We start from the raw sequence: 24,509 nt of genomic DNA on the forward strand, positions 1-24,509 counted from the left end.
CCCTAACCCTAACCCTAACCCTAACCCTAACCCTAACCCTAACCCTAACCCTAACCCTAACCCTAACCCTAACCCTAACCCTCAGTATTTCTGGCGCGAAAGCTTGTCCCGATTTCCCTTCCCTTCCCATAGTCCCCTCCCTCCTCTAGCTGGGCCGGCCCACCCTCGTAGAACTCTGTATAGCTCAAATGTACGGACTGGAAAGCTGTGGCCGGCCGGGAATAGCCCGGCAGGCGCGAAAGGGGGTCTTCTCTCCTTACAAGGGGGATCCCATGCCGGTTTTTTCCATTTTGAAAGGAAGGAACTGCATTTCAGGCCTCCTCCGCCTGCACACGGATAGAAGGGAAGCTCAGCTACGTCTAGAGCCGGTCGGGAAGCGTAGGAGGGCTGTGGGTTGAGCAGGAGAGCGATTCGCGTTGCGGTAAGGTCGGCGGTTGTGCGCCTGGAAGAAGTCGCTCGGGGAGTAAAGCGCCCAACCAGTCCATAGAAGGCGTTCTCGAGAGTCTGTATGCGGAGTTTCAAGCGTCCAGCGTGTGAGCCAAGCAAGAAAGCGAAGGTTCAAGTAAGACCAGAAGGTGACGGCACATGCTTGCAGCTGCAGCGGAACAGAGACAAGCCTCTGAGAGCCTGTAGACACTGCAGGTGATGCACAGTTCAATAATTTAGCAAACCTGCTGCAAAGCTACGCCCTCCGCACCCTTGCAGCCATCTTCTCCACCCGCTTTTCCACCTTGACCCGCTCCCTCTCCTCCCGCTTTTCCTCCCGGACCAGCTTCTTCCGCTCCCCCTTCCAGTACCCCAGTCCGCCATGCGCAAGGCGCGCAATGATGTCACTCGCTTGCCCCTTTGAGAGAGTCGCAACGTCGACCTGGTCCTTCCACGGACGGCCAACCCACACGCCCTCGATGCGCGCCGGCGCGCCCTCGATGCGTGCCTCACCCGGCGCGGCAGGCGAGAGCTTCTTGAGGATGTAGGTGCGCTGCGAGTCGCTTGCCGGCGAGCGGCGCCAGGACGAGCCGCGCTCGAGTTGCGAGACGAGCGGGGAGAACGACTCGTGGCGGCGGACGTAGGCGTCGGTGGTGCGCAGGAGGATAGGGAAGGAACGGTGTGACGCAATCGGGATGGGCTTGCCATAGAGCGGGACCCCGGAGCGGGTGTAGAAGCTCGGAAGGCGGATGAAGAGGTGCGAGTGATAGCCTGTGGAGCCGTCGTCAGCCCAGTGAGTCCTGCAAGACGTCCTTGAAAACACACCCTGCTCATCCTGCGTGATCTTGACGTGCCCCTTGCCCATCAGCTCGAGGACCCACACCTCGCCGCACCCGACCCATGCGAGGCGGCTCATGCGCGTCACGGGCGCCATCTCCTCCTCGCCCGAGCGGTTCATGACCGAGACAAGGTCAAAGGCGGTAGAAAAATGACGGTAGTGAACGGAATGACGGCGGGTAAAGGCTGAGGCTGAGTCGGCGGAAGAAGAGGGCGAGGCAGAGGAAGAGGACGAGTTCCGCTCCGCGAGTTGGCGAGAGGCGGTCTCCTCGAGTTGCGAGGTGGACTGGCCTATCAGAGATGCAAAAGGACGTCAGCGCAATGAACAGCGCAGCCAGGCAGCGGAAGAAGCGGAAACACGCACCCTCAATGAGCGTGCCCGGATCGAGTCCGAAAAGCGTCGGCGTGCACACAACACCGCCTACTGCGCTCGAGTTGCCGATGAGGTCAATGACGAGGCAGGACGTCTTGCCTGTCGCCGGCGAAAGGCGGAGGCCGCGCCCGAGCATCTGCAGAAAGAGGTTCTGCGAGCGCGTCGGGCGCGCAAGAAGAACGCAGTCAATCTCGGGGAAGTCGGCTGCGAAGACCAAGAAGCCGCGTCAGCAAGGCCCAGATCAATCCGTAGAGACAGTACTGACGCACCGCCTTCAGTGAGAATGCCGCAGTTGATGAGCACGGGGAACTCGCCCGCGCGAAAGGCGGCGTAGATCTCGGCGCGCTCCTTCTGCTTGGTGCCCTCGTGAACAAAACGCGCGTCGATACCGCGCTCGCGGAAGGCGTTGGTGAGCGAGAGGATGTGCGGGATGTTGACGCAGAAGATGAGCGTCGAGCGGCGGTCTACGCAGAAGAGCCCGCTAAACAGTCAGCTATGCGTGCGCAGACCAGAAACATCCGAATACGAGACGGGACGCACCCTGCGCATTCTCGAACCATGCGTCGACCGCCAACTCGTTGACCTCGCTCTTGTCGATCGCGCGAGCGAGCGCGGCGGTCGAGAACTCGCCCGTCTGCTTCGAGATGTCGACCTTGGCGAGATCGAGCGCGTTGCCGAGGTGCACGGTGGTGAACTCGAGCTGCGAGAGCCTGCGAGTAGCGGAGAAGGAGTCAGCAATGCGCACCTCGGGAGCCGCTCGAGCGGGATCGGGAAAGATTCAGAAGAGGAGAGCGCCGCAACTCACCACCGGCCCTTGATCATGCTCAGCCACTCGCCGTGCCAGACAATTTTCTCGAAGATCTTGCCGAGCGCGAGCCCGTCGGCGCGGCCCCACGTCGCGGTGAAGGCGAGGAGCGGAACCCGCGCGCGGCCGAGCGAGTCGAGTTTGGCGGGGATGGGTGCGGGGGAAGGAAGAGCTTCGAGCTCGGGATTGGAAGAGGCTGGAGAGGACGGAAGCGCGCCGGAGGGGGGATCGTCGAGTGATGACGGCACGGGGAGAAAGTCGCCTTCCAACTCGCCAGTCGCAGTCTCGTCGACCTCTTCCTCCGCCTCGAGCGGCGCAGGCGCGATCTCGCGCGCCTCGACAGGCGCATCGCCGCCGAGCGCCATCTCGCCGAGCGCGTGCTCGATGTGCGAGTCGAAGCGCGCGAGGAGGCCCAGGTAAGACGGCGCGGCGGCATGGTGCGCCTCGTCGATGATGACGGCCTTGTAGTGCTCTGGAATGAACTTCTCGAGGCGGTAAAAGTCGGATCGTGCGAGCGTCTGCGTAGGCGGCGGGTCAGCCGAGACTGGAGAAGGGGAGGGAATGGGAGCAGCGCAGCGCACCTGGTATGTCGCAACGGTGACATCAGCCATGCCGGTTGCGCTACTCTTGCCCTGCTCGAGCTCGACATGCTGGAGGAAAAGCGATACCTATCGTCAGCACGCTGCGATGACGGGATTGATCGAACGGTCTGCTTCCGCGCCGACTCACCAAGTCCGGGTACGCCCGCTGCACCGCTGAGGCCGTCTGTGCCGCCAGCTGAATGGAGTTTACGATGATGAGGACGCGGGTGGCGAGCTCGCCGGTGGTCGGGTGGACGCGGGGCGGGAGGTGCGAGATGAGCGACGTAAAGATGGCCGTTTTGCCGGAGCCTGCGGGCACAAGCGGGAAGAAAGCGCGGTCAGCACGTGTCGTCGGGCGGCGCAGGTGATGTAGCGCTTCGCTCGCGCGTGCAGGGCGGCAACACCGAGTCTCCCGCCCGCGAGGAAGCGCACGCACCCGTCGGCGCGCTCACGCCCAGCCGGCTGTATTCGCCCCGCTCGAGTTCTTCGAGCACAGCGCGGACGCAATCGACTTGATATGGACGCAGCTTGATGTCGGACCGCGCTTGTTCAGCTCTTGCGGCGCCGAGGATGGCGGGAGTCGGGGTCGAAGGAGAGGCGGCGGTCGAGAGGGATCGACGAAGCCAAGAGCAGCGCGTCTGAGGCAGCTCGGGTCGAGGTTCGGGAGATTCAGCGCTTCTGTCGAGCCTGCGAGTGCTCGTAGTCGTCGCATGCGCGTGTAGCAATGGCTGGCGGGCGCTCGAAGGACGCGACCAGGAGGCGAGCGACGGGACGCGTCCCGGCGGGCGAGCTTGGCGAGGCACAGCTCCCACAGCTCGTGATAGCATGGCTGCGGCTCGGCCAGGTCTGCTCGGCTCGTCGAGCGCGAGCGACGAGCGGCGACGAGGGCAACCTGCTCCTTGTCGCCTTGTCCTCGTCCGTCCCTCCCGATCCGCTCGACCCGCGTTTGCAGGGCCGTACACCTCGTGAGTCTCTCTGAAAGGGTTGTCGCTACCACCCCGCGCTTCTCTCGCCTCTGCTGGTGCTAGTCTCGCTCTCTTCGCCTCGAGGTGGGGCCGATCCCGCGACTCGCTCATCGTGCGCTCGAAAGGGCTGCAACTCACGTGTGACGCTTCGAGAGAGGAGTTCTACTGCTACAGCGTTCGAGCGACTCTTTCAGAGGACCAGACTCCGCTTCACTCGCTCCGTCCTCCTCGCTGTCCTGCGCAAACGCTCGAGGCCGAGCCACGAGACTGTCGCTGACGAGTTAGCCCCTGCGCGCAACAGCTACGATGCGCGGCTCCCTTGGCGCCGCAGTCGCTCTCGGCACTCTGCTCGCCGTCACAGCTCGTCCCGCTCTCTCGCCCGTTCCCTCAGGTCCTCCTTCGCCAGTCCCAATCGTTGTACGTCCCGCTTTGTAAACTGACAACGCGTCTTTCCCACTTCTATCTCAAGACTCGAGGCTAACGCGCCCTCCTTTGGCAGATCTGGCACGGCCTCGGCGACCGCTTCGACGCGCCGGGCTTGCTCTCGCTCAAGGAGGACCTCGAGAACCGCCCAGAGCTCAAGGGTGTCTTCGTCCACATTGTCGAGGTCGGAGAAGACGGTGCAACAGACCAGTGAGTGCCCGCTTTGGCTCCAATACTCGCTCAGAACAATCCGCTGATATGCTCAATTCCGCTCTTCCTTCCGCCTTCTCCCTTTCCCGCCTTCAACCGTCTCCTCACCTCGTTCCCTCCGCCGCACCTCGACACCTCTCGCGCCTTGCAGACGTGCCACTTTCTTTGGATCAGCCAACGCCCAGGTCGAGCACGTCTGCGCGCAGCTCGCGTCGCTCCCGAACCTGACCGACCCAGTCCTGAACCCGTCGCGCCAGTTTGACGCGCTCGGATTCTCGCAGGGCGGGCAGTTGCTCCGGGCGGTGGTCGAGCGGTGCGGTGCAATTGGTGCGAGTGAGGACGGAGACAGCGAAGGGGTCAGGATGAGGAGGTTGATCACCGTTGGGAGCCAGCACGTGCGTCCCTTTCCCTGGTCTCCTGCTCTTCATCACCTCCGATTACTCTCAATAGCCGAGCTTGCCTGATTCTCTCCCCTCCGTCCGCGCAGATGGGCATCTCGGCCCTTCCCCCCTGCCCCGCCGGCTCATCACCCTTCTCCCCTTGCCGCCTCATGCACCTCTCGCTTGTGCGCGAGGGGCTGTACTCGGCTTGGGCGCAGCACAACATTGTACCAGCGCAGTACTTCCGCGACCCGGCGCGGATCGACGAGTACCTCGACGGGAACGAGTTCCTGCGCGACATCAACAATGAGCGCGTGGGCGACGCGCAGCCGTACGGCGAGGGGTACGCGGGTGGATACGGCGATGCGGAGCCGCGCAACGAGACGTACCGCGAGAACTTCAAACAGCTCGACCGTTTCGTCATGTTCCGCTTCAGGTGCGTCCGCCTTGATTCACTTCAGTTTTTGTGCACATTGCTTACTTTCTCCGCTTTCTCACAGCGAGGACCTGGCCGTCGTCCCGCCACACTCGTCGCACTTCACCCTCCCCTCGCCCAACGACACCACCTGCGCACCTCCTCCCGCCCCTCCCGTCCCGGGTTGCTACGCCACTCCGCTCCCGTGGTCCGCCCTCCCGCTCTACACGCAGGACTACATTGGTCTGCGCGCGCTCGACGAGCAGGGGCGCGTTGTGCGGAGGGTGTGCAAGGGCGCGCACATGGAGATTCGGAACAAGTGCTGGGAGGGGATCGTGCAGGCGCTCGTGGACACGGGGCCGGAGGCGGTACACGACTACGAGGATGAAGAGGAGGATGGCGGCGAGGCGCGCTTCGTGCTGCAGCTGTGAGGCGGTCTTAGGGTGTCCACTTCCGCGTGCTCTTCGTCCGGGCGGCCATTGCACTCGCCTGTAATCGTGACGTTCGTTTTCTGTACTTTTGTGGCGAGCTTTCAAATGATCTTCCGAGTTACTGCCGTAGCTCTAGAGAGCCCGATAAGCCACGAGAGCCTCGTCGTCGTCTCGAGCGAGCGAGAGAGCCGCGGCCTGCCTTGTTCCGCGCACTCGCTCGCCTCGATCGGACTCGAGCAGAGTCGCAGGCTGCTACTGAGATCGATAGGAAGCTGCACGACCGCTGCCCCGCCCTTCGGAGCTTTCCAACGCCTTGATCGTCGGCTCTCCACCTCGGCTCGATCGCACCGCCTTTCCTCGTCTCGACAACCGCGCGCAGGTGCAGTGGCGGCGCAAAGTAGCTTGGACTACCTCTGCAAATCTACTCAGAGCACGACTGGGCGCATCCAAGGTGCGCGCGTCGCTCGTCGACCCCGCTCTCCCCGCTGACCCCCTCGTCTCGGCGCTCGCAGCTCTCGCCAGCCCCGTGCGACCCGTTAATACCACTCCGACTCGTTCTTACTCGCCACCATGCCCGCCCGCGTCCCCCTTCCCGCAACGGCGCACCTCCCGCCAAACACCGCCATCCCCTCTCCCCACCCGCAACAACAGCAGCAACAACAGCAGCAGTCGGCAGCAGCTGACGCACTCAGCGTCATCCTCGTGACGGGAAGCTACGACGGGACCGTGCGGTATTGGGAGGCGTGGTCGGGCATCTGCAGCAGGACCATCCAGACTCAAGACCATGTGCGCCGCGCGCTTCATCTTGCTCTGCCCGCCGAGTTTGCAGCTCTTGCATTCTCTCGGGCTCGCGATCGATGACAGAATGCGACGCTCACATTCTTCTAATCGCTCGCAGCAACCGAACCGCCTCGCCATCTCGCCCGACAAGCGCTTCCTCGCCGTCGCAGGCGTCGGGACCGTCAAGCTCTACGACATCGCCGCGAGCGCAGCAGCGAGCAGCGGCAACATCGCGCCGGTGCGTCGGGCTTGCCCTTTCTTCCTGTGCGATCACCTCGACTCTCAGTTCGAGGCTTCTCGCTCGGTGATCGAGGAGGCGCTGACGCTCAACTTGCCCCTTCTGCTGCAGCTCGTCACGCTCACGGGCCATACAGCGAATATCACGAGCCTGGCATGGCATGCCGAGGCAAAATGGCTCGTGAGCGGGAGCGAGGACGGGACCGTCAAGATCTGGGACGTGCGGTGCGTCGAAGATCTCACTCTGTATCCTCGCGCGCTCGCATTCAGCACGCCTGCGTGGTAGAAGTGCGTGTTCGCTATCAACGCATGCTTACCCGCCTCTCCGTCTTCGCAGCACTGCGACTGCACAGCGCAACTACGCGCATCACGCGCCCGTCAACGATCTCGCTCTGCACTCGAACCAGGGCGAGCTCATCTCGTGCGACCAGAACGGCGCGATCAAGGTGTGGGACCTCGGCGGGGACCGGTGCAGTCATGAGCTGGTGAGTCGGCGATTGCGGCACTTGCGAAAGCGGATCAGACGCATGAAACGCGCACCTGCCTTCTCGCTGAAGATATTCTCAGCCGCTGACTTATTGCTTGTTTCCCGCAGCTACCAGAGGAAGACGTTCCAATGCGATCCGTCTCTATCGCATCGGACGGATCCGCGCTCGTCGGCGGGAACCACAAGGTGCGTCGCGTCAAAGCCTGCGGTAACTTCCGCGCGCGTGCGCGTGAGCAGCACTGACTCGAGCTCGCCGCGCGTAGGGTGTCGTCTACGTCTGGACGATCCAGCCCGGGCTCGCCTTCACCGACCTGCAGCCGAAAACCCGCTTCCAGGCACACTCGCGCTACCTCATCCGGGTCCTTGTCTCGCCCGATACCAAGTACGTTCCTCCATTCCCCATCTCGCGTCGCTCCATTTGCTCACTCGCACCCGCTCTCGCTCTCACAGGCAACTGGCGACCTGCTCCGCCGACACGACGATCAAGATCTGGACGCCGACGGGCCTCCCGACCGCGCTCGACGGCTCGCCGCTGCCCGGGCGGGGCGGCATCGCCGACGGGACGGGATACCAGCTCGACAAGGTGCTGCAGGGGCACCAGCGATGGGTGTGGGACATGGCGTACTCGGCTGACTCGGCCTACTTGGTGTCGGGTACGTTGCGCCAGCTTCCGCATCGCTTCGGTTCGGAACTCGCCCTATATCTCCGAGCCCTCACTGATCATCGTTGTTGCTGTGCCATTCAGCGTCGAGCGATCACACAGCGCGATTGTGGGAGCTCGCGAGCGGGACGACCGTGCGGCAGGTGCGTCTCCACGCTCGTCTCTTTCAGCTGTTTCCTCTCTGTGGTTCGCTGCACAGCTGCTGCAGTGCTTGTCGACGAGCTGTCGCTGACGTAATCGCTCTCACTCGCAGTACTCGGCGCATCACAAGGCTGCCGTGTGTGTCGCGCTCAACGACAGCTCTTCGTAGTTGTAGTCTCCGCTCAGACTGCGCCTGCAGTTGCCACGACTTCTAGACGCGAGGCATTACTCCATCTCTCGAGAGGCAGTGAACGAGAGCAAGGACAGGCCTGTGCCGCAACAGGACAGCGAGCGAGTGAGGAAGCGCCTGGCTGCCTTTCAGCCGTTTACCGCCCGCTCTCGCGCTATGAAAGGGGCACAAAAGACTGTCGTGAACATTGCGTCAGGCAAGGGAACGGCGAATGCCTCAAGGAAGATGGAAGGGGAGACGACAGCCGGAAAGCCGCCTGGGGCTCGCGCAGTCCCGCTGCCCTCGCGCAGCGCTCATGCCGGGAGCCCTCGCGGCCTGGGCCGACTTCAGTATTGCGTCAAGGAGCGTGCGTATACCTGCCGACCCGTGTAGCGCTCGGTGGCGCGCAGTCCCATCGGCGCTTCGTGCGAGAGACTGTGCGCACTGTACGGTTTCATGCGGTCGAAATACTCGTAGTAGTACTTGTACAAGAGGATGTACTCCCGCTGCACGAGCCGGCGGAGTGAGCCTTGGCGCATTCAGTCCCGACACCGAGGGAGGAGAAAAAGGAACGGAACGCACCAACTCCTGGGCGCGCTGGCGCATCTCGTAGATGCAATTCGCGTCCACACCAGCCGTAGTGTGACTAAGGGAGATGAACCAGTCCTGCACTGTATTCACGGACATGAAGGTCAGTCAGGCAGTCTCGAGAAAATGGAGGGGTGCGGGCCAACGAACCGGTTCGCACTGCGGTTTTCCGAAGTGCCGCATCAGCGTGAGACCTTGCACTGAAGCTCGTCAGAACGTACGACAGTCTTCTGCGTCGGGAATAGATCGGCGCGCCTCCTCTGCGGGCGTCGCCGAGCAGTCGAAGTGTTTCGTGCGAGCAAGAATGGCTCTGGCCGACTCGTTGGATTCTCGGGCTGTCTGGTGGTATCGGAGCGGCAGATCGCTGCTGTAAATCTCGGCTGCCTATCAGGTCGGGCAGCGTCAGGCTGGCGCGCCGGGAGAAGCGACGGAAGCAAGCCGACTTGAGTGTTCACAGCCCTGTTGATGAAGTCGACCGCATAGATCACTGCAAGCGTAGAATTGTTCAGCACGATGTATTTCGGCAATGCGCGAGGAAGACGCACGCCGGCGCACTGGAGGGATGACGGCGAGTCAGTCCCCTTCGCTGAGCTGAGCAAGAGGGCAGAATCGGGCGAAGACGCACAACGAGCGGTGCTACGGTCGCAGTCGACACTCTTCTCGAGTAGCTTTATCGCTTCGAGCACTTGTAGGTCCTCTGTGTCCAACATGCTGAAGGCAGCCGGAAGTCGGCGAGGGGCTGCGAGGCTAAATGTCGCGTACGAGGCGCCGTTCGCGGGGGCGGGGGTCGCAGACGACAGCAGAGCAGCAGCAAGAGTCGGAGGCAGGAGAAAGGTGCAGATCAAGCTGCAAAGGCGCTCGTCGTGTGGGTGCTCCTCCCGGCATGTCCGCAGCTTCAAACAGGAGAGCGAACGAGCATGTTGCGCACAGCGAGCTCGCAGCTGGAGCAACTCGGCAGCGACTGCGTGCAATAAGGGCAAGAAGAGAGGCCGGACCATGCCCGACCAGCAGAAGTTGTCGCTGAGAGACTTCGAGATCGAGACAGCGGAACAGAGTACCGAGCTTGGCAAGTTGGCAAGAGGTTGGCGCATATCTGACCAGTCAGACTGTGGCGAGAAAGGCCCAAAACAGTAGAAACGGTTGCACTTGGGCGGATGGATCCTATTTGCTGAACCCAGGGTGGTAGGTAGTACGGCGAGGCGGACGAGAGCGACCCGATCTGCCCGCGATGCGCCGGCGCGATGGTGCGGCATGTCGAGAGAGAGTTCGGCGAGAGCAGCACCACCGCAACCTGCTGGTACAAACGATGCGTCAGAATACGAGCCTGGCAAAGCGGAGAAATCAGGGTGAAAGCGAACCGTGGAGGGAGCAACCTCGTGAAACCCGCCCGGCACCGCCATTTCACAGCCGAAAGAAGCAATCCTGCTCTTGCCCACGCGCACGATAGTCGGCTAAAGGCGACGGCAGGCGGAAGCGGCGGGGTCCTGGTCGCAAACGAGGTCGGTGCGACACCCGCTGGCTCTGCACGTTCGCGAGCCCCAGGCGGCCCGCGACCCGGGCGCAGCTCACGCCGTAGCGTTCTCGCCGTCGCCCGTCTCGCACGCCGCCGCCGACTCGACCGCTCCTCGCCGAGGCTGCGGCGGAAAGTTCTCCTTCCACCTCGCGTTCTCCTGCGCGCCGCTCTCGGCGCTCCTCCTCCTTCCCTCGTGTGCCCTCCCTCCTCTCCCCTCTGGCCCGTCCCCGTCCCTGCCGACAAACACCTCCCCCTCTCGCTCGTCCTCGCCCTCTCGCGGCGCGTACCACTCGCGCTTCCACACCTGCACGCGCGCCTTGACCTGCTCGAGGACCCACTCGCACGCCCAGAAGGCCTCGCGGCGGTGCGCGCTCGCGACGCACACGACGATGCTCGGCGTGAGCGGCGGCGAGGGCCCGACGAGGTGCGCGACGTGGATCCGCGAGACGTCGATCCGCTCGTCGCTGCTGGGTGAGGTGTGCGACGGGTGCGCGCAGCCGGGGTGCGCGGCGGCAAAGGGAGCGGGGGGAGGAGGCGCGAGGGCGCGCGCTTCGGACAGGACGGACGCGAGCGTCTTGAGCGCGAGCGGGATGTACGCCTCGTAGGTGAGGTGCGTCACCGTGCGGCCTGCAGCGGAGGTTTCTCGTGAGTCCATACGCGGCTCTTCAGTAGGCTGGACATCACAGAGCGCACCCTGAAAGTGATCGCGAGTGTAGCCGACCTGCGAGATAAGGACACAACGGACGAAGAGCAAGGCGAGAAGCGGGGAGCACACAGCACCGAGCGGAGGAAGCGAGAGACCAGCAAGCAGGCAGAGCAGAATCAAGGTCAAGGTCAGTACACCACACGCAACACGGGGCGAACGAGCGGGCGCACGAACGAGACGACGGCGCCGTCGCTGCTCGAGCGCACGCTGCGCTCGATCGCGGCCGGGTCGAGCGGCGCGTACGACAGGACGGCCGTGTCGCCCTCGGGCGTCTCGAGCGTGTGCACCGCCGCGGCGGCGGCTTCCGGCGGAGTTGACATGGGCGGGGAGAAAGGCAGAGGGACAGGGTGTGGAGCTGCTTCGCGGGCGGACAAGGCTCTCTCGACACTCTCGACGGACCCGACACTCGCTCGTGCACCTAGGGGCAGAGGTCGGTGGAAAGGGGGGCTTGGCCAGCACAACAACGCCGTTGCAAGGTGGGAGGGTAGGCAAGGGCGGCAAACACGCGACACAGTAGAAAGGGGGGCGAAGACCTGCATTGGGAGCCTAGGTCAGCGAGAGCACGCTGACGAGGAGCACGGCACGGTCCAACGCACGATTACTTCTTCTTGGCCGCCTCTGCTCGCGAGGACAGCGGGTGAAGGGCGGAGGCGAGAGGAGAGGGGCGAGAGGCGAGAGGCGAGAGGGCGGGTCGGGAACAATGTGGGGGCAACCAAGGTCAGCACTCTGCGCTCTCGAGCGCGAAAGGCGACGGGACGCACCCTCCTCCTCGGCCTTGCGCTTGCGCTCGGCGCGGACGCCGACGAGGCGGGCGTCCGAGCGGGCCTTGCGGAGGGCGGTGTAGGCCGAGGGGGCGTTCTTCTCGTCGGCGGTGATCTCGCGGGGCTGCTCGAGCTGGGAGCCGGCGGGGATGGGGAGGGCCTTCTGGACGTTGTGCACGGCGGGCGTGTCCTTGGACGCGTCGGCGGTGTCGCCCTTCTTGGCCTTGCCGGCCTTCTTGGGGAAGACGACGAGGCGGGCCTTGTAGGCCTCGAGGCGCTCGACGTTGAGCTTGAGGCCCTCCTCGGAGCGGTTGCGGCGGCGCGGGTCGACGGGGATGCCGATCGAGAGGGCCTCCTTGGCGCGGATGCCGGCCTGCTTGAGCTCGACCTTGGTGAAGCCGCGGCCCGCACGGAGCTTGCGGTTGTAGCGGACCGTGGGCGGGCGGACAGCCGGGCGGAGGAGCTCAGTCGGCCTGGGAGGGGGGGAGGTGGGCGGGAGGGGAGTCGGGGCGGGGGGTCGCATCGAGTCGCAGGTCGTTCGCACATCCACCATACGCACACGCACACATGCACACGCACACACACATCACGCGCCATTCAACACCGCCGCCGCACCGAGATCACCAACCCACACCGCACCGCACCGCGAGGACACAAGAGAGAAAGAGAAAGGGTCGTCCTGGTCAGCGCTCGCCCCTCTCGCGTGTGCACACAACGTGTGGGACGCACCTGAGGCCGGCCTTGGCAGCCTTTGCCTGGCGGGCGACGCGGCGCGAGTGCTTCTTGCCGGGCTGGTCGAACCACGTCTTTACGCGCGACTGCCAGTCCTTGCGGAAGTGGTTGCGGTGGAGGACGCTGTGGTCGGCGGGCAAGGGTCAGCTCGGCGGACGCAGGCGGGCGCTCGGGCGGCGGAGCGGCGAGGGCGGCGAGGGGGGAGGAGGTTTTCGAGACGGACTTGTTCTTGCCGAACTGCGGGCGGGAGGGGTTAGCGGGCTGTACGGAGACTACAGGCTCCTGCTCGCCAGACTCACGCCCATCTTGATCCAACGAGCGAACGAGCGGCGGCCGAGGGACGGGGAGAGCCGACGAGCGAAGCGCCGACGCAGAGCGCGGGCCACTCGCGCCAGGGGGAACCCCGCCGCGTCCCCTCCCCTCCTCTCCCTTTCTCACTCTTGCACACACTGCCAAGTGCACAGGCTACGCACTCACTCGCATCCGCACTCACCACCCTCGTCTCACTCGCGCCTTCTTCCCTCTTCCCACTCATGTCCTCGTGTCGTCTCTGCGAACACACGCCCGGTCCGTTACCACACGACTGTGCTCAGCCTACCGGTTCATGCGGCAGCCCGACCGCGAATCACGGAGAGGGGCGCTCCAGCCTGCAGCGTTGATGCAGCGCGAGCGTGCAAGGCGGCGACGAGATCCTTGGTCCAACCTCGGCTCAAGCGTTGTCGCACGCGGAATCGGGCACAAGACTAGCTTTGGAGTCATTCCACCTGATCGCAGCAGCGAGAATCTGGCACACGAGACATGCCGCGTGCGAACGCGACAGTCGAGTGCGAGGAACACGCGAAGAGGGCCGGCGGAGACGGGCGCTCGCACGCGAAGAAGCGGGCGAGGGCCTCGTGGTCAGCCAAGAGGGAGCAGTCTAAAGCACTGCGAGCTCGTCCACGGTCCCGGCTGAGGTCAGGCCCAAGCCCGAGCAGGATGCGAAGCGAGGAGAGCGGACGGGGGGGCAGAGCGGAAGCAGCGGGAGCAGTCGCAGCAGTTCGCCGTGGTACTGTCAAGCCTGTGCACCCTCGATTGCAAGCCTCTCAGCCCAGCAACAGCGGAGAGCGCAAAGGTCGAAGCGATGACGGGCTTCGTCGCCGCCGAGTGCGATCACCTCGTCTGCGCGTCTTCCGGCGCCCGTGCTCGAGTGAGTGCAGGCCAGGCTGAGCCCGCAGGAGAGGCTGTGTGCGACCAGCCCCGGCGCACCCGCTGCTCGTCTCTCGCTCGCTCGCTCGTCTCGGTCCTCGTCGTTCGCTTGTTCGCTGCTGTGTTGCGCCATGGCCGACCTCCCAGAGAGCTTTGCGCAGCTCAAGTACGGTCAGTCGAGCTTGCTGGACCCCTCACCGGTCTGGCAGACTCTCTAGCTCGTGCTGACCCTCGTCGTCCCGGTCGTTCGGCTCGCCCGGTCGCAGTCGTCTTCAGCTGGCCCAACACGCCCCTCCTCAAGCGCGACGGCCTCGCCCGTGCCTGGTTCAAGGCGCACGCGACCCTCGCGACCCTCGCCGCCTCGCTCGGCGGCTTCCCGCTCACCCTCTACGAGGCCCCCGCCGCGCCCACCGCCGTCCCCGAGCTGTGGCTCGGCGGCGACCAGTGCGCGCGCCTCATCGCCCTCCTCGCACAAGACATGGGCCCGAGCCGCGCGCGCGACAGCTGGAAGCACGCCGCGTACTATCCGTGCGCGACCCTCGAGCGAGGAGCAGCAGCGGCGGCGGGCGGGCGCATCGTGCGCCACGTCTTTCGCGACCAGATAGAGCTCGAGCGCCGCTTTGGCGAGCTCAAGGACCTCGACGACTGGCACGCGACCAAGACGCACTGGCGCGAGCTCCGCCGCGTGCAGGACGTGTGGCGCTACCTCGAGCGGCGTGTGCACCACGACGGCGGCGACTTGCACCGCGTCGACGTCGTCGCCGTCGACGTCGAGACGTGGGAGCGCGACCACGACCTCGTCACCGAGGTCGGCGTCGCGACGTACTGCTTCGAGCGCGGCGGCGCACCGTCTCGACTGGAGTGCCGACATTACAGTGCGTTGCTGCTCCCTCGCTCCCGACTTCCTCAAACTGACTCTCGCCTGCGCGCGCAGTTCTTGAAGAGAACGCCTCGAAGCGCAACGGGCGCTACTGCCCCGACGCGCGCGACCACTTCCAGTTTGGCACGTCGCGCGTCCTCGCGCGCGCCGACCTCGAGCAGCGCCTCGCGCTCGACCTCTTTGGCGCCCCATCAGCGGCGGCGGCGGCGGGCGCGAGGCCCAAGGGCGGCCCGACGTTTCTCCTCCTGCACGACCCGCGCAGCGACCTCAAGTCGCTCGTGTCGCTCGGCGTCCCGACGCACCGCTTCGAGCAGAACCCGCTCCTGCCCGCTCCCCCCACCTCCCCCTCATCACCACCACCCGGCGGCGGCGAGAGTCCGTACGACGCGAGCCCGGCATTCCTCCTCGACACGCAGCGCCTCTTCAGCGGCTTCTCGCGCCGAAAGCGCCAAGCGCGCCTCGAACTCGCGTGCGACGCCCTCGCCGTGCGCATGCCCAGCGGGGGCGCCGGCGGGTCGGGCGGGGCGGAGCTCGCGTTCCACAACAGCGGCAACGACGCGTGGGCGACGCTGCAGGTGTTTCTGCGCCTGCTCGACGCGCCCATCGGGAGGACGGCCGACGAGGTCAAGCCGCCGGGGTGGACGCCCGGTGGCAGGCCGCCGCCTGCTGCTGCGGCGCAGGGAGGGTGAGCGAGCTTGCCGAGGAAGGGGCGCCCTTTGTTGTATCCTGCGGCGAGAGGGGGCGCGGGTTGTGCGGCAGCGGTGATACGGACACTCGGTTTTGGCTGCTCTCGCTTGCTTCGAGCCGCGAAGGGAGACGCGGAGAGAGAGCATTGCCCGATATGACAGTATCGCGAGAGGGGAGCAAGCACGAAACTGAGGGAATAGAGAGCAGGAGAGAATCGAAGTGACTCGTACAAAACCACGTCGGCCAGCAAATGACACCGGGGGGGACATACACACATCTTCCGTCTCCGAACAATAAGAATGCGACCAACACGAGGCGAGAGCGGGAGCGACAAGAGAGAGCCGATGTGCGAGCGAAACGTGCAGTGCGAGGAAGCGAAGGGTGGGCGGGGCCAACTGTCGTGCCGCCCTTTTTTTGGATTGGTCGTTTCAAGCCGCGACCTGCACCTCGACGGGCGCGTGCGCAGCCGGGAGCGTCGCCTTGGGCTTGGCGGGCGTGAAGGAGCGGGTCTTGATGCCGCCAGCAGCCGGGAGGCGCGAGTCGCCCGTCAGGTAGCGGTCGACCTCAATCGCCGTTGAGCGGCCTTCGTTAATGCCCCAGACGATCAAAGACTGCGCAAAATGAGTGATGGTGGTCAGTGGGACCGCGAAAGGCGAGCCAAGACAGCTGGAATCGCACCTGGCCGCGGCGGCAGTCTCCTGCAGCGAAGACGCCCTCGACGTTCGTCGCGTACTTGCCAGCAGGCGTCTTGATGTTCGATCGGCCGTCCTGCTCGATACCGAGCGCCTTGATGGCCGAGTCCTCCGGGCCGAGGAAGCCGAGCGCGAGGAAGATGAGGTCGGCCGGGAAGAACTGCTCCGAGCCCGGCACCTCGCTCATGCGCCACTGGCCGAGCGCATCTTTCTCCCAGGCAACACGGACCGTGTTGACGCCGCGAATGCGGCCTTCGTCGCCGGCGACGAACTGCTTGGTCGAGATCGAGTACTCGCGCGGGTCCTTGCCGAAGTGGGTGGCGACCTCCGAGTGACCTGCAAGCGTCGCAACGTCAGCACAACATCAAGCATGCGAAGAAAAGCCGAGCAAAGGGGAGCTCACCGTAGTCGACGCGGTAGATGCGCGGCCCTGCCGATTCGGAGTGGAAGTCAGCCTCAAGGAAGATCTAGCAAAAAGCGACATGTACTCACACTGCGGCCACGGGTTGTCGTTGGCGCGCTCCGCAGGCGGCTGCGGGAGGAGCTCGAAGTTGGTGACGGACTTGGCGCCGTGGCGGATCGAGGTGCCGCTGCGGAAGTGGAAAGGTCAGACTCGGCCGGAAAGCCCTGAGATTCTGGGAGTGCACGCACATGCAGTCGTTGCCGGTATCGCCTCCGCCGATGACGAGGACTTTTCCCCCGGGAGACGTTCAGTAGCACGAGGAGGGGAGGTGGGAAGCAAGTAGAAAAGCGGGTGGGCCGAAAGGAGGCGAAGCGATGAGCGCAAACGGCAGTGTTCGTCGGTCAGCGCCCCCGCCCTACACGCACACTATCCAGACAACTCGGCGTGAGGAGCGCACCGTGCTTGTCCTTGGCCGAAATGTACGTCCCGTCGGCGAGGTTCGAGTCGAGAAGAGCCTGCCAAAGCGGAAGGAACGGGTCAGAGATGGCGCCAACAGCATTCAAACGATGCGTACACACCTTGGTGTTCTGGCTGAGGAATTCCATGGCTGTGGTGAACGCGTTAGCTTGCGAAAAGCGAGAAGAGGTAGACGAGGCGCACCGAAGTGGATTCCGTCGAGCTCGCGGTTCTTCATCTTGAGGTCGCGCGGCCACGTCGCGCCCGTCGCCATGATGAGTGCGTCGTTCTCGGCACGGATCTCCTCGATGTCGTGCGTGACGCCGACGTGCGCGTTGTTGACGAACTTGACGCCCTCCGACGCCATCAAGTCAATGCGGCGCTGGACGACGCGCTGTGTAGATCGAGCAAGTCAGTACACGTTGCTGCGAAGAAAGGCAATGAACCGACCTTGTCGAGCTTCATGTTCGGGATGCCGTACATGAGCAAGCCGCCGAAGCGGTCGTTGCGGTCGTACACGGTGACGGTGTGGCCGGCCTTGTTGAGCTGGTCGGCGGCGGCAAGACCCGCGGGGCCAGAGCCGATGATGGCGACCTTCTTGCCCGTGCGGTGCTCGGGCGGCGTCGGCACGATCCAGCCCATCTCGAAGCCCTTGTCGATGATGGCGCACTCGATCGACTTGATGCCGACCGGCGCCTCGTTGATGCCGAGCACGCATGCACCCTCGCAGGGGGCGGGGCAGACGCGGCCTGCACGGCGTGACGAGCGGAAACCCGAGGGAAGCGGAGGAAGGACGAAGTGAGAGGGATGGAACAGGATCGACCGACGAAGTCAGCGACTGATGGCTTTTCGAGGGGCGATCCGGAAAGGCGCAGGCGACATGGCAAGACAAGATGTCGCTAGAAAAGGGCAGAAAGGGAGGGAACGCGGACGCACCGGTGAACTCGGGGAAGTTGTTGGTCATGAGCAGGCGGTTGAGCGCGTCGCGCCACTGCCCCTTGAAGACGAGGTCGTTCCACTTCGGGATGATGTTGCCAATCGGGCAGCCCGAGTCGGACTGGCAGAAGGGGACACCACAGTCCATGCACCGCGACGTCTGAACCTTGCACTCATCCTCGGAGAGACGCGTGCTGATCTCGGCCCAGTCCTGCACGCGCTTGCGCGGGTTGCGGTACGGCTCGGTGAGGCGCTTGTACTTCATGAAGCCGCGGACCTTGTCGAGCGTCTCAACGCGCTTCTTCGCGGCGACGCCGTCCGTCATCGAGTCCTCGAGATCGACGACGGCCGGCTCATGCTTGCCATTGGTCGTCGGCTTGGCGGGCTCGGCGGCGTGGTTGCCGTTCTCGAGCGGCACGGCGGCAGCCTTGTCGGCGTTGACGATCGGCTTGGGCTTCGAGATGGCGACCGACTTCTTCTTCGCCGCGGCGGCGCGGACGGCCTCGGCCTCGAGGACAGCCTTGTAGTCGAGCGGCATGACGCGCACGAAGCGCGGGAGGAAGGAGTTGAAGGAGCGGAGGATGGTCGCAGCGAGCTCCGAGCCCGTGTAGTGCTTGTGATCCTCGATCATGCCACGGAGCGAGGCGATTTCGTGCGGGTCCTTAACGACGTCGAGCTCGACCATCTCCATGTTGACTTTCTTGGCGAAGTCCTTGGCCGCGTCGAAGACATACGCGATGCCGCCCGACATGCCTGCGCGAATCGAAGGCAAGACGCAGAAGCAGGGCGTTCGAGAGGTCAGCGACCGCCCACAAATCGGTGTACAGTCGTTCCAGACGCACCTGCAGCGAAGTTGCGGCCAACCGAACCGAGGACGACCACGCGGCCGCCGGTCATGTACTCGCAGCCGTGGTCGCCGCAGCCCTCGACGACTGCGGTTGCGCCCGAGTTGCGGACCTGCGTGACGATGCGTCAGCGGACTGGAGCATGACGCGTGAAGAAACAGTGAGAAGCTCACAGCGAAGCGCTCGGCTGCGATGCCGCGGAAGTAGGCCGCACCGCTCGTCGCGCCGTACAAGCACGTGTTGCCGATGATGATGGCCTATTCACGCACGAGAGGCGCGTCAGATGAGTTCAAAGCGGCAGTGAAGAACCAAAAGACGCACCTCCTCCGCCTTGAACGACGAGCCGTGAGGCGGGTAGACGATGAGTCGACCGCCCGACAAGCCCTTGCCCGTGTAGTCGTTCGAGTCGCCCTCAAGCTCGATGGTGATACCGGGCGCGAGGAAAGCGCCGAGCGACTGGCCAGCCGAGCCCTTCGCGTAGATGTGGATCGTGTCCTTCGGGAGGCCCTCCTCGCCATAGCGCTTCGAGACGTGGTTCGAGAGGGTCGTTCCGAGAGCGCGGCTGTGTGGAGAGTAGGCATGAGCAGCCGGCAAACGATGAATGTCCGCAACAGAACGCACTCGGTGTTGACGACCTCGCAGTCGATGCGAACCGGCAGACCTGCGAACGTGACCATCAGCTCAAGTTCTGTCGCCTACGTCCTCGTCTAGACGCACCTTGCGTGAGTGCGAGTTCCGACTCGAGGATGAGCTTGTTGTCAAGGCGAGTGCTGCGGAAGAAGAGCGAGACCGTCAGATCTCGAGCGCGTCAAGTCTCGAGCGACGAGAAGACCACGTACTGCAGCTTGTGCTCCTGCGCCTTGACCTTGTACGTCGCGACGCCCGGGCGCATCTGCCATGCCGGCTTGAGCAGCGCCGACAGGTCGAGGCTCGCCGTCTTGGGGTTGCGGAGCGTGTCGTCGACCTTGAGCATGTCGGAGCGGCCAACCATCTCGTTGATGGTGCGGAAGCCGAGCTTGGCCATGATGGCACGCAGCTCCTCGGCAACGTAGTAGAAGAAGTTCACGACGTGCTCTGCGAGAGTTGAGGATGGTCAGTTATCGTTCCTCGCCGCCAAGTGCAGTACGCGAAGCGCACCGGGCTGGCCCTGGAACTTGGCACGGAGTTCGGGAACCTGGGTGGCGATACCGACAGGGCTGCGAGCGGAAAGAGGTAGTTGCGGAGGCCGATAAAGAGGTCAGCACGGTGATCCAGGACAGCTCAATGCCCGGTGAAGCGAGTTGTGACGCACCAGGTGTTCAGGTGACACTTGCGCACTGCAGCGAGAAAGCAGGAGAAGAGGAGAGGGGTCGGCAAAGGTCAGCTTGGGAAGGTCGAAAGCACAAGAGAGTGAGGTCGAGATTTTCTACGCACTCATGATGCAGCCCATGGCGATCAGCGGCGTGGTCGCAAAGCCAAACTCCTGTGAATAGCGTGAGACAAGTCAGCGAGATGCCAATAGAGCGAACAAGGAAGAAAGACGACGCACCTCGGCACCCAGCAAGCACGCCGTCGCGACGTCGCGACCCGTGCGGATCTGCCCGTCGGTCTGGAGCGTCACACGACCACGCAGGTCGTTGAGGACGAGCGTCTGGTGCGCCTCGGCGAGACCGAGTTCGAACGGCAGGCCGGCGTACTTGATGCCGGTCCAGCGACTCGCGCCCGTCCCGCCGTCGTGGCCTGAGACGAGGATGTGGTCGGCGCGGGCCTTGGCGACACCCGACGCGACGACACCGACGCCGACCTCGGAGACAAGCTTGACCGAGACGCGCGCGCGCGGGTTGGCGCACTTGAGGTCGTAGATGAGCTGCTTGAGGTCCTCGATCGAGTAGACGTCGTGGTGCGGCGGCGGCGAAATGAGGCCGACGCCGGCGGTCGAGTGGCGCGTGCGCGCGATCGACTTGCTGACCTTGTGGCCGGGAAGCTCGCCTCCCTCGCCAGGCTTGGCGCCCTGCGCCATCTTGATCTGGAGCTCGTCGGCGTCGGCGAGGTAGTTGCTCGTGACACCGAAACGGCCCGAGGCGATCTGCTTGATGGCGGAGCGCATCGTGTCGCCGTTGGGCATGATCTCGCTGCGCTCGGCGTCCTCGCCGCCCTCGCCCGTGTTCGACTTGCCGCCGATGCGGTTCATGGCAATGGCGAGGTTCGAGTGCGCCTCCATCGAGATCGAGCCGTACCTGTAATCCGCACGGAAGATCTCGTCAGCAGGAGAAACGAGAGCGGAACGGCCCACAGGACAGGATGCGAGACGCACGACATGGCGCCCGTGACGAAGCGCTTGACGATCTCGTGCCACGGCTCGACCTGCTCGAGCGGGATCTCCTGGCCCTTTGCATAGTCAAACTCGAGCAAGCCGCGGAGCGTGACGGCGCGGACCTGCTTGCGCGCGTTGGCGGCGTACGCGTCGTATGAGCGCTGGTTCTTCTCGCGCACGGCGTCCTGCAGCGCGGCGATGCCGGCCGGGTCGTTGATGTGCGCCTCGCCGCCGTCGCGCCAGTGGTACTCGCCCGTCTCGGGGAGGCCGGGCGGGAGCACCGTCTCGCGCGAAGGGTAGCCGCGCTCGTGCAGCTCGAACGCGTCGAGCGCGAGCATCGAAAAGTCGCTGCCCGAGATGCGCGACGCCGAGCCGTTGAAGCAGCGCTCGACGACCGACTCGTGCAGGCCGAGGATCTCGAAGATTTGGGCGCCTGCAGTCGTGGCGTCCGTCAGTGAAAGCTTCGTACTGCAGCGGGAGGAGTCGTGCGCACCCTTGTACGACGAGAGCGTGCTGATGCCGGCCTTGGACATGACCTTGAGGATGCCGTTGCCCTGCGCGGCGATGTAGTTCTGCACGACCTGCTCCTCGGTCAAGTCGCCCTGTGTGTGCACGACTCGTCCACGTCAGCTGAGCGTTCGAAGAGTCGCCGCGCTCCTCGCGAGACAAGCAACGCACCTTGAGGAGGCCCTCGCGGCGAAGCTTGAGCATCGTCTCGAAGCAGAGCCACGGGCAGACGGCGTCCGCTCCGTACCCGATGAGGACGCACGAGTGGTGCACCTCGCGGGCCTCTGCGCTCTCGACGATGAGGGCGCAGCGCGAGCGGAGCTTCTTCTGCACGAGGTGGTGGTGCACGCCGCCGGTCGCGACGGCGCTCGAGATGGCGACGCGGTCGTGCGCGACGGCGCGGTCCGAGAGGACGACGACGCGCACGGCGTCGTCGACGACGGCGCGCTCGACCTCTGCGCACACGCGCGCGAGGCACCGCTCGTAGCCGTCGAGGCCCTCCGACTTGGCGAACGTCATGTCGACGGTGCGCTCCTTCCACGCGGGCTGGACGAGACCGATGCGCTTGATGGCCTCGCACTCTTCGATGGTGAGGACGGGCGTCGGGAGGAGGAGGCGCTGGCACTGCTGCGCCGACATGGCGAGGAGGTTGCCCTCGTTGCCGATGCACGTCTCGAGCGACATGACGACGGCCTCGCGGATCGGGTCGATCGGCGGGTTGGTGACCTGGGCAAAGAGCTGGCGGAAGTAGTCGAACGAGGTGCGCGGCGCGGTCGCCATGCACGCGAGCGGCGCGTCGTTGCCCATCGAGCCGAGCGCCTCCTTGCCGTCGTTGACGAGCGGGCGCAGCAACAGGTCGAGCTGCTCGAACGAGTAGCCGGCCGCGAGCAGGCGCGGGTCGGTCGAGACGGTCGAACTGTCGAGCTCGACGGGCGGGAGCGCGCCCTTGGCACGCTCCTTGGCGAGGACCTCGTCGAGGCGCACGAGTTCGCGTGCGATCCAGTTGGCGAACGGCTGGCGCTTGGCCGTCGTGAGCTTGAGCTCCTTGTCGTCGACGATGCGGCCCTCGACCGTGTCGACGAGAAGCATCTTGCCCGGCTGGAGGCGCCCCTTGCGCGTAATCTTCTCGGGCTCGATCGAGATGGTGCCGACCTCGCTCGCGCAGATCATGATGTCGTCCGACGTCGTGATCCAGCGGCACGGGCGCAGGCCGTTGCGGTCGAGGTTGGCGCCGCAGTACCGGCCGTCTGAGAAGGTGAAGAGGGCGGGGCCGTCCCACGGCTGTGCGCGAGACCGTGGCCCGAGTCAGTTGGGCCCTAGCCACGCGAAAGCGCGAGCGAGAGCAGCGTCGACGCACCTCCATGACGGCCGAGGCCCACTGGTAGAAGGCGCGCTTCTCGGGCTCCATGTCGGGGTTGTTGTGGAACGCCTCGGGGATCATGAGCATGACGGCCTCGTGGAGTGCGACGACGCCGTTCATGACGAGGAGCTCGAGTACGTTGTCGAACGCGGCCGAGTCGGACCCGCCGTGCTCGACGACGGGGTACAGGCGCTCGAGGTCCGAGGCCGAGAAGCGGTCCGACTCGAGGTTGCCCTCGCGCGCGCGCATCCAGTTCTTGTTGCCGCGCACCGTGTTGATCTCGCCGTTGTGCGCGGCCCAGCGCATCGGCTGCGCGCGGTCCCACGACGGGAACGTGTTGGTCGAGAAGCGCGAGTGGACGAGGCAAAAGTGCGACGCAAAGAGGACGTGGTTCAGGTCGTGGTAGTACGAGTAGACCTGGACGGGCGAGAGCTGGCCCTTGTAGACGATGTTCTTGGTCGAGAGCGAGCAGATGTAGAAGCCGCTCTCGAGCTTGAGCGTGTGCGTCGCGCTCTTGCGCAGGACGTACAGCTGGCGCTCAAACTGCTTGGCGTCGAACGCCTCGGCGCCCTCGGGCGCCTTGGTCTCGGCGCCGTAGTGGGCCTTGAGGACGACGAAGGGCTGGAGGATGAGGGGCTCGCGCGAGAGGGCGGCCGGGCCGAGGATGGTGCCGTCGGTCGGGACGTGGCGCCAGCCGAGGACGCGGAGGCCGAGCTCGTCGGCGATCGAGACAAAGGTGCGCTGCTGGTCCTTGAGGTGCGCGTCGTTGTGCCAGTCGGGCTGGGCGGGCTTGCGGAAGAAGACGTTGCCGACGGCGTACTCGCCCTCGGCGGGGAGCTTGACGCCGATCTCGCGCTCGCCCTCGCGGATGAAGAAGGCGTGCGGGAGGCCGATCATGATGCCGGCGCCGTCGCCGTCGCGCGAGTCGGCGCCCGTCGCACCGCGGTGAGTCATGTTGCCTGGCGGGAGGGCGGCAATTCGTCAGTCTCGTTTATCGCGGCGTAGATGACCGACTCGGCGGGTAGCACGCACAGAGGAGGTGCTTTGCATCGCTGACGATCTGCAGGGCGAGGAGAGCGAGGGTGAGCGATTTGCACGCGCAACCGAGAGAGCGAGGGTCGAGGGGGGGCGAGATAAGGCCCACCTTGTGCGACGGCTTGCCCTTGATGTGGCAGACGAATCCAACACTGTGTACGGTGCGAGTGCGCGGGCGCACACGGGGCCATCAGCGCTGAGGGACGACGAAGGCGGGATGCACGTGCACGCACCCGCAGCTGTCCTTTTCCTCGTCGGGGTTGTACAGGCCCTGCTTGGCGGGGAGGCCGCCGAGTGCGGCGTCCCTCAGCACGCCCGCGGCGTGCTCATCGTCGTCGTCGTCGTCGTCGCGCGGCGACGAGGTGTTGTTGTTGTCGTCGTCGCGCGGGTCGGGCGAGTCGCGGGGCGCGAACGAGACGTGCTTGCGGGTGGCGGGGGCGCGGGTGGTGGCAGGGACGGGCTGGGTGGGCGAGAGGGCGGCGGCCATGCTCCAGGCCAAGCGGGAGCAGGGCGAGAGAGCGAGGTGGGGGGCAGGGGGCGGTGAGTGGGTGGGTGCGGGTGCTCTGTGGCTGTGGGCGGTGGGCTGTGCGCGGTACCGTGCTCTCTCTC

At 65.0% G+C, this 24,509-nt stretch overlaps 8 protein-coding genes across 8 annotated transcripts; 3 read left to right on the forward strand and 5 right to left on the reverse strand.

Moving 5' to 3' along the window:
• Window positions 1-682: 682 nt before the first annotated feature.
• Window positions 683-3,849, reverse strand: IRC3 (double-stranded DNA-dependent ATPase; the record flags this gene model as incomplete). The annotated part of the gene is made up of 9 exons (XM_076652378.1): window positions 683-1,197; window positions 1,252-1,554; window positions 1,628-1,840; window positions 1,906-2,100; window positions 2,177-2,346; window positions 2,442-2,959; window positions 3,023-3,091; window positions 3,171-3,331; window positions 3,459-3,849. 9 exons carry the CDS (start codon window positions 3,847-3,849, stop codon window positions 683-685), a joined length of 2,535 nt encoding a protein of 844 aa, XP_076502044.1.
• A 444-nt stretch (window positions 3,850-4,293) lies between these two features.
• On the forward strand, window positions 4,294-5,846 carry JCM10292_002432 (palmitoyl-protein thioesterase family protein; the record flags this gene model as incomplete). The annotated part of the gene is made up of 5 exons (XM_076652379.1): window positions 4,294-4,404; window positions 4,487-4,620; window positions 4,772-5,015; window positions 5,108-5,436; window positions 5,501-5,846. 5 exons carry the CDS (start codon window positions 4,294-4,296, stop codon window positions 5,844-5,846), a joined length of 1,164 nt encoding a protein of 387 aa, XP_076502045.1.
• Window positions 5,847-6,416: 570 nt separating this feature from the next.
• On the forward strand, window positions 6,417-8,321 carry JCM10292_002433 (WD40 repeat domain-containing protein; the record flags this gene model as incomplete). The annotated part of the gene is made up of 9 exons (XM_076652380.1): window positions 6,417-6,632; window positions 6,745-6,864; window positions 6,976-7,088; window positions 7,201-7,348; window positions 7,459-7,536; window positions 7,614-7,732; window positions 7,801-8,003; window positions 8,096-8,154; window positions 8,265-8,321. The coding sequence occupies 9 exons, from the start codon at window positions 6,417-6,419 to the stop codon at window positions 8,319-8,321; spliced, it is 1,113 nt and encodes a 370-aa protein (XP_076502046.1).
• Window positions 8,322-8,668: 347 nt separating this feature from the next.
• JCM10292_002434 (uncharacterized protein) lies at window positions 8,669-9,092 on the reverse strand (the record flags this gene model as incomplete). Its single annotated transcript, XM_076652381.1, has 3 exons — window positions 8,669-8,827; window positions 8,904-8,987; window positions 9,060-9,092. The coding sequence occupies 3 exons, from the start codon at window positions 9,090-9,092 to the stop codon at window positions 8,669-8,671; spliced, it is 276 nt and encodes a 91-aa protein (XP_076502047.1).
• A 1,382-nt stretch (window positions 9,093-10,474) lies between these two features.
• On the reverse strand, window positions 10,475-11,448 carry JCM10292_002435 (molybdopterin synthase catalytic subunit; the record flags this gene model as incomplete). Its single annotated transcript, XM_076652382.1, has 3 exons — window positions 10,475-11,049; window positions 11,116-11,143; window positions 11,299-11,448. 3 exons carry the CDS (start codon window positions 11,446-11,448, stop codon window positions 10,475-10,477), a joined length of 753 nt encoding a protein of 250 aa, XP_076502048.1.
• A 278-nt stretch (window positions 11,449-11,726) lies between these two features.
• Window positions 11,727-12,926, reverse strand: JCM10292_002436 (60S ribosomal protein L13; the record flags this gene model as incomplete). Its single annotated transcript, XM_076652383.1, has 5 exons — window positions 11,727-11,746; window positions 11,890-12,362; window positions 12,619-12,744; window positions 12,845-12,858; window positions 12,921-12,926. 5 exons carry the CDS (start codon window positions 12,924-12,926, stop codon window positions 11,727-11,729), a joined length of 639 nt encoding a protein of 212 aa, XP_076502049.1.
• Window positions 12,927-13,937: 1,011 nt separating this feature from the next.
• JCM10292_002437 (uncharacterized protein) lies at window positions 13,938-15,375 on the forward strand (the record flags this gene model as incomplete). Its single annotated transcript, XM_076652384.1, has 3 exons — window positions 13,938-13,977; window positions 14,073-14,681; window positions 14,741-15,375. 3 exons carry the CDS (start codon window positions 13,938-13,940, stop codon window positions 15,373-15,375), a joined length of 1,284 nt encoding a protein of 427 aa, XP_076502050.1.
• A 426-nt stretch (window positions 15,376-15,801) lies between these two features.
• Window positions 15,802-24,387, reverse strand: GLT1 (glutamate synthase (NADH); the record flags this gene model as incomplete). Its single annotated transcript, XM_076652385.1, has 27 exons — window positions 15,802-15,984; window positions 16,052-16,401; window positions 16,469-16,495; window positions 16,558-16,655; window positions 16,717-16,756; window positions 16,926-16,983; window positions 17,047-17,075; window positions 17,129-17,318; window positions 17,375-17,673; window positions 17,861-18,613; window positions 18,703-18,817; window positions 18,879-18,962; window positions 19,027-19,267; window positions 19,327-19,366; window positions 19,423-19,475; window positions 19,545-19,779; window positions 19,843-19,901; window positions 19,997-20,021; window positions 20,119-20,167; window positions 20,234-20,921; window positions 20,999-21,431; window positions 21,492-21,600; window positions 21,677-22,786; window positions 22,863-23,824; window positions 23,898-23,925; window positions 24,010-24,052; window positions 24,134-24,387. The coding sequence occupies 27 exons, from the start codon at window positions 24,385-24,387 to the stop codon at window positions 15,802-15,804; spliced, it is 6,555 nt and encodes a 2,184-aa protein (XP_076502051.1).
• Between the last annotated feature and the right edge of the window lie 122 nt (window positions 24,388-24,509).

This window comes from Rhodotorula paludigena (genome assembly GCF_050403205.1).
Source record: "Rhodotorula paludigena JCM10292 DNA, Rt_paludigena_JCM10292v1_ctg74, whole genome shotgun sequence".
In the NCBI taxonomy this organism is placed as follows: Eukaryota; Fungi; Basidiomycota; class Microbotryomycetes; order Sporidiobolales; family Sporidiobolaceae; genus Rhodotorula; species Rhodotorula paludigena.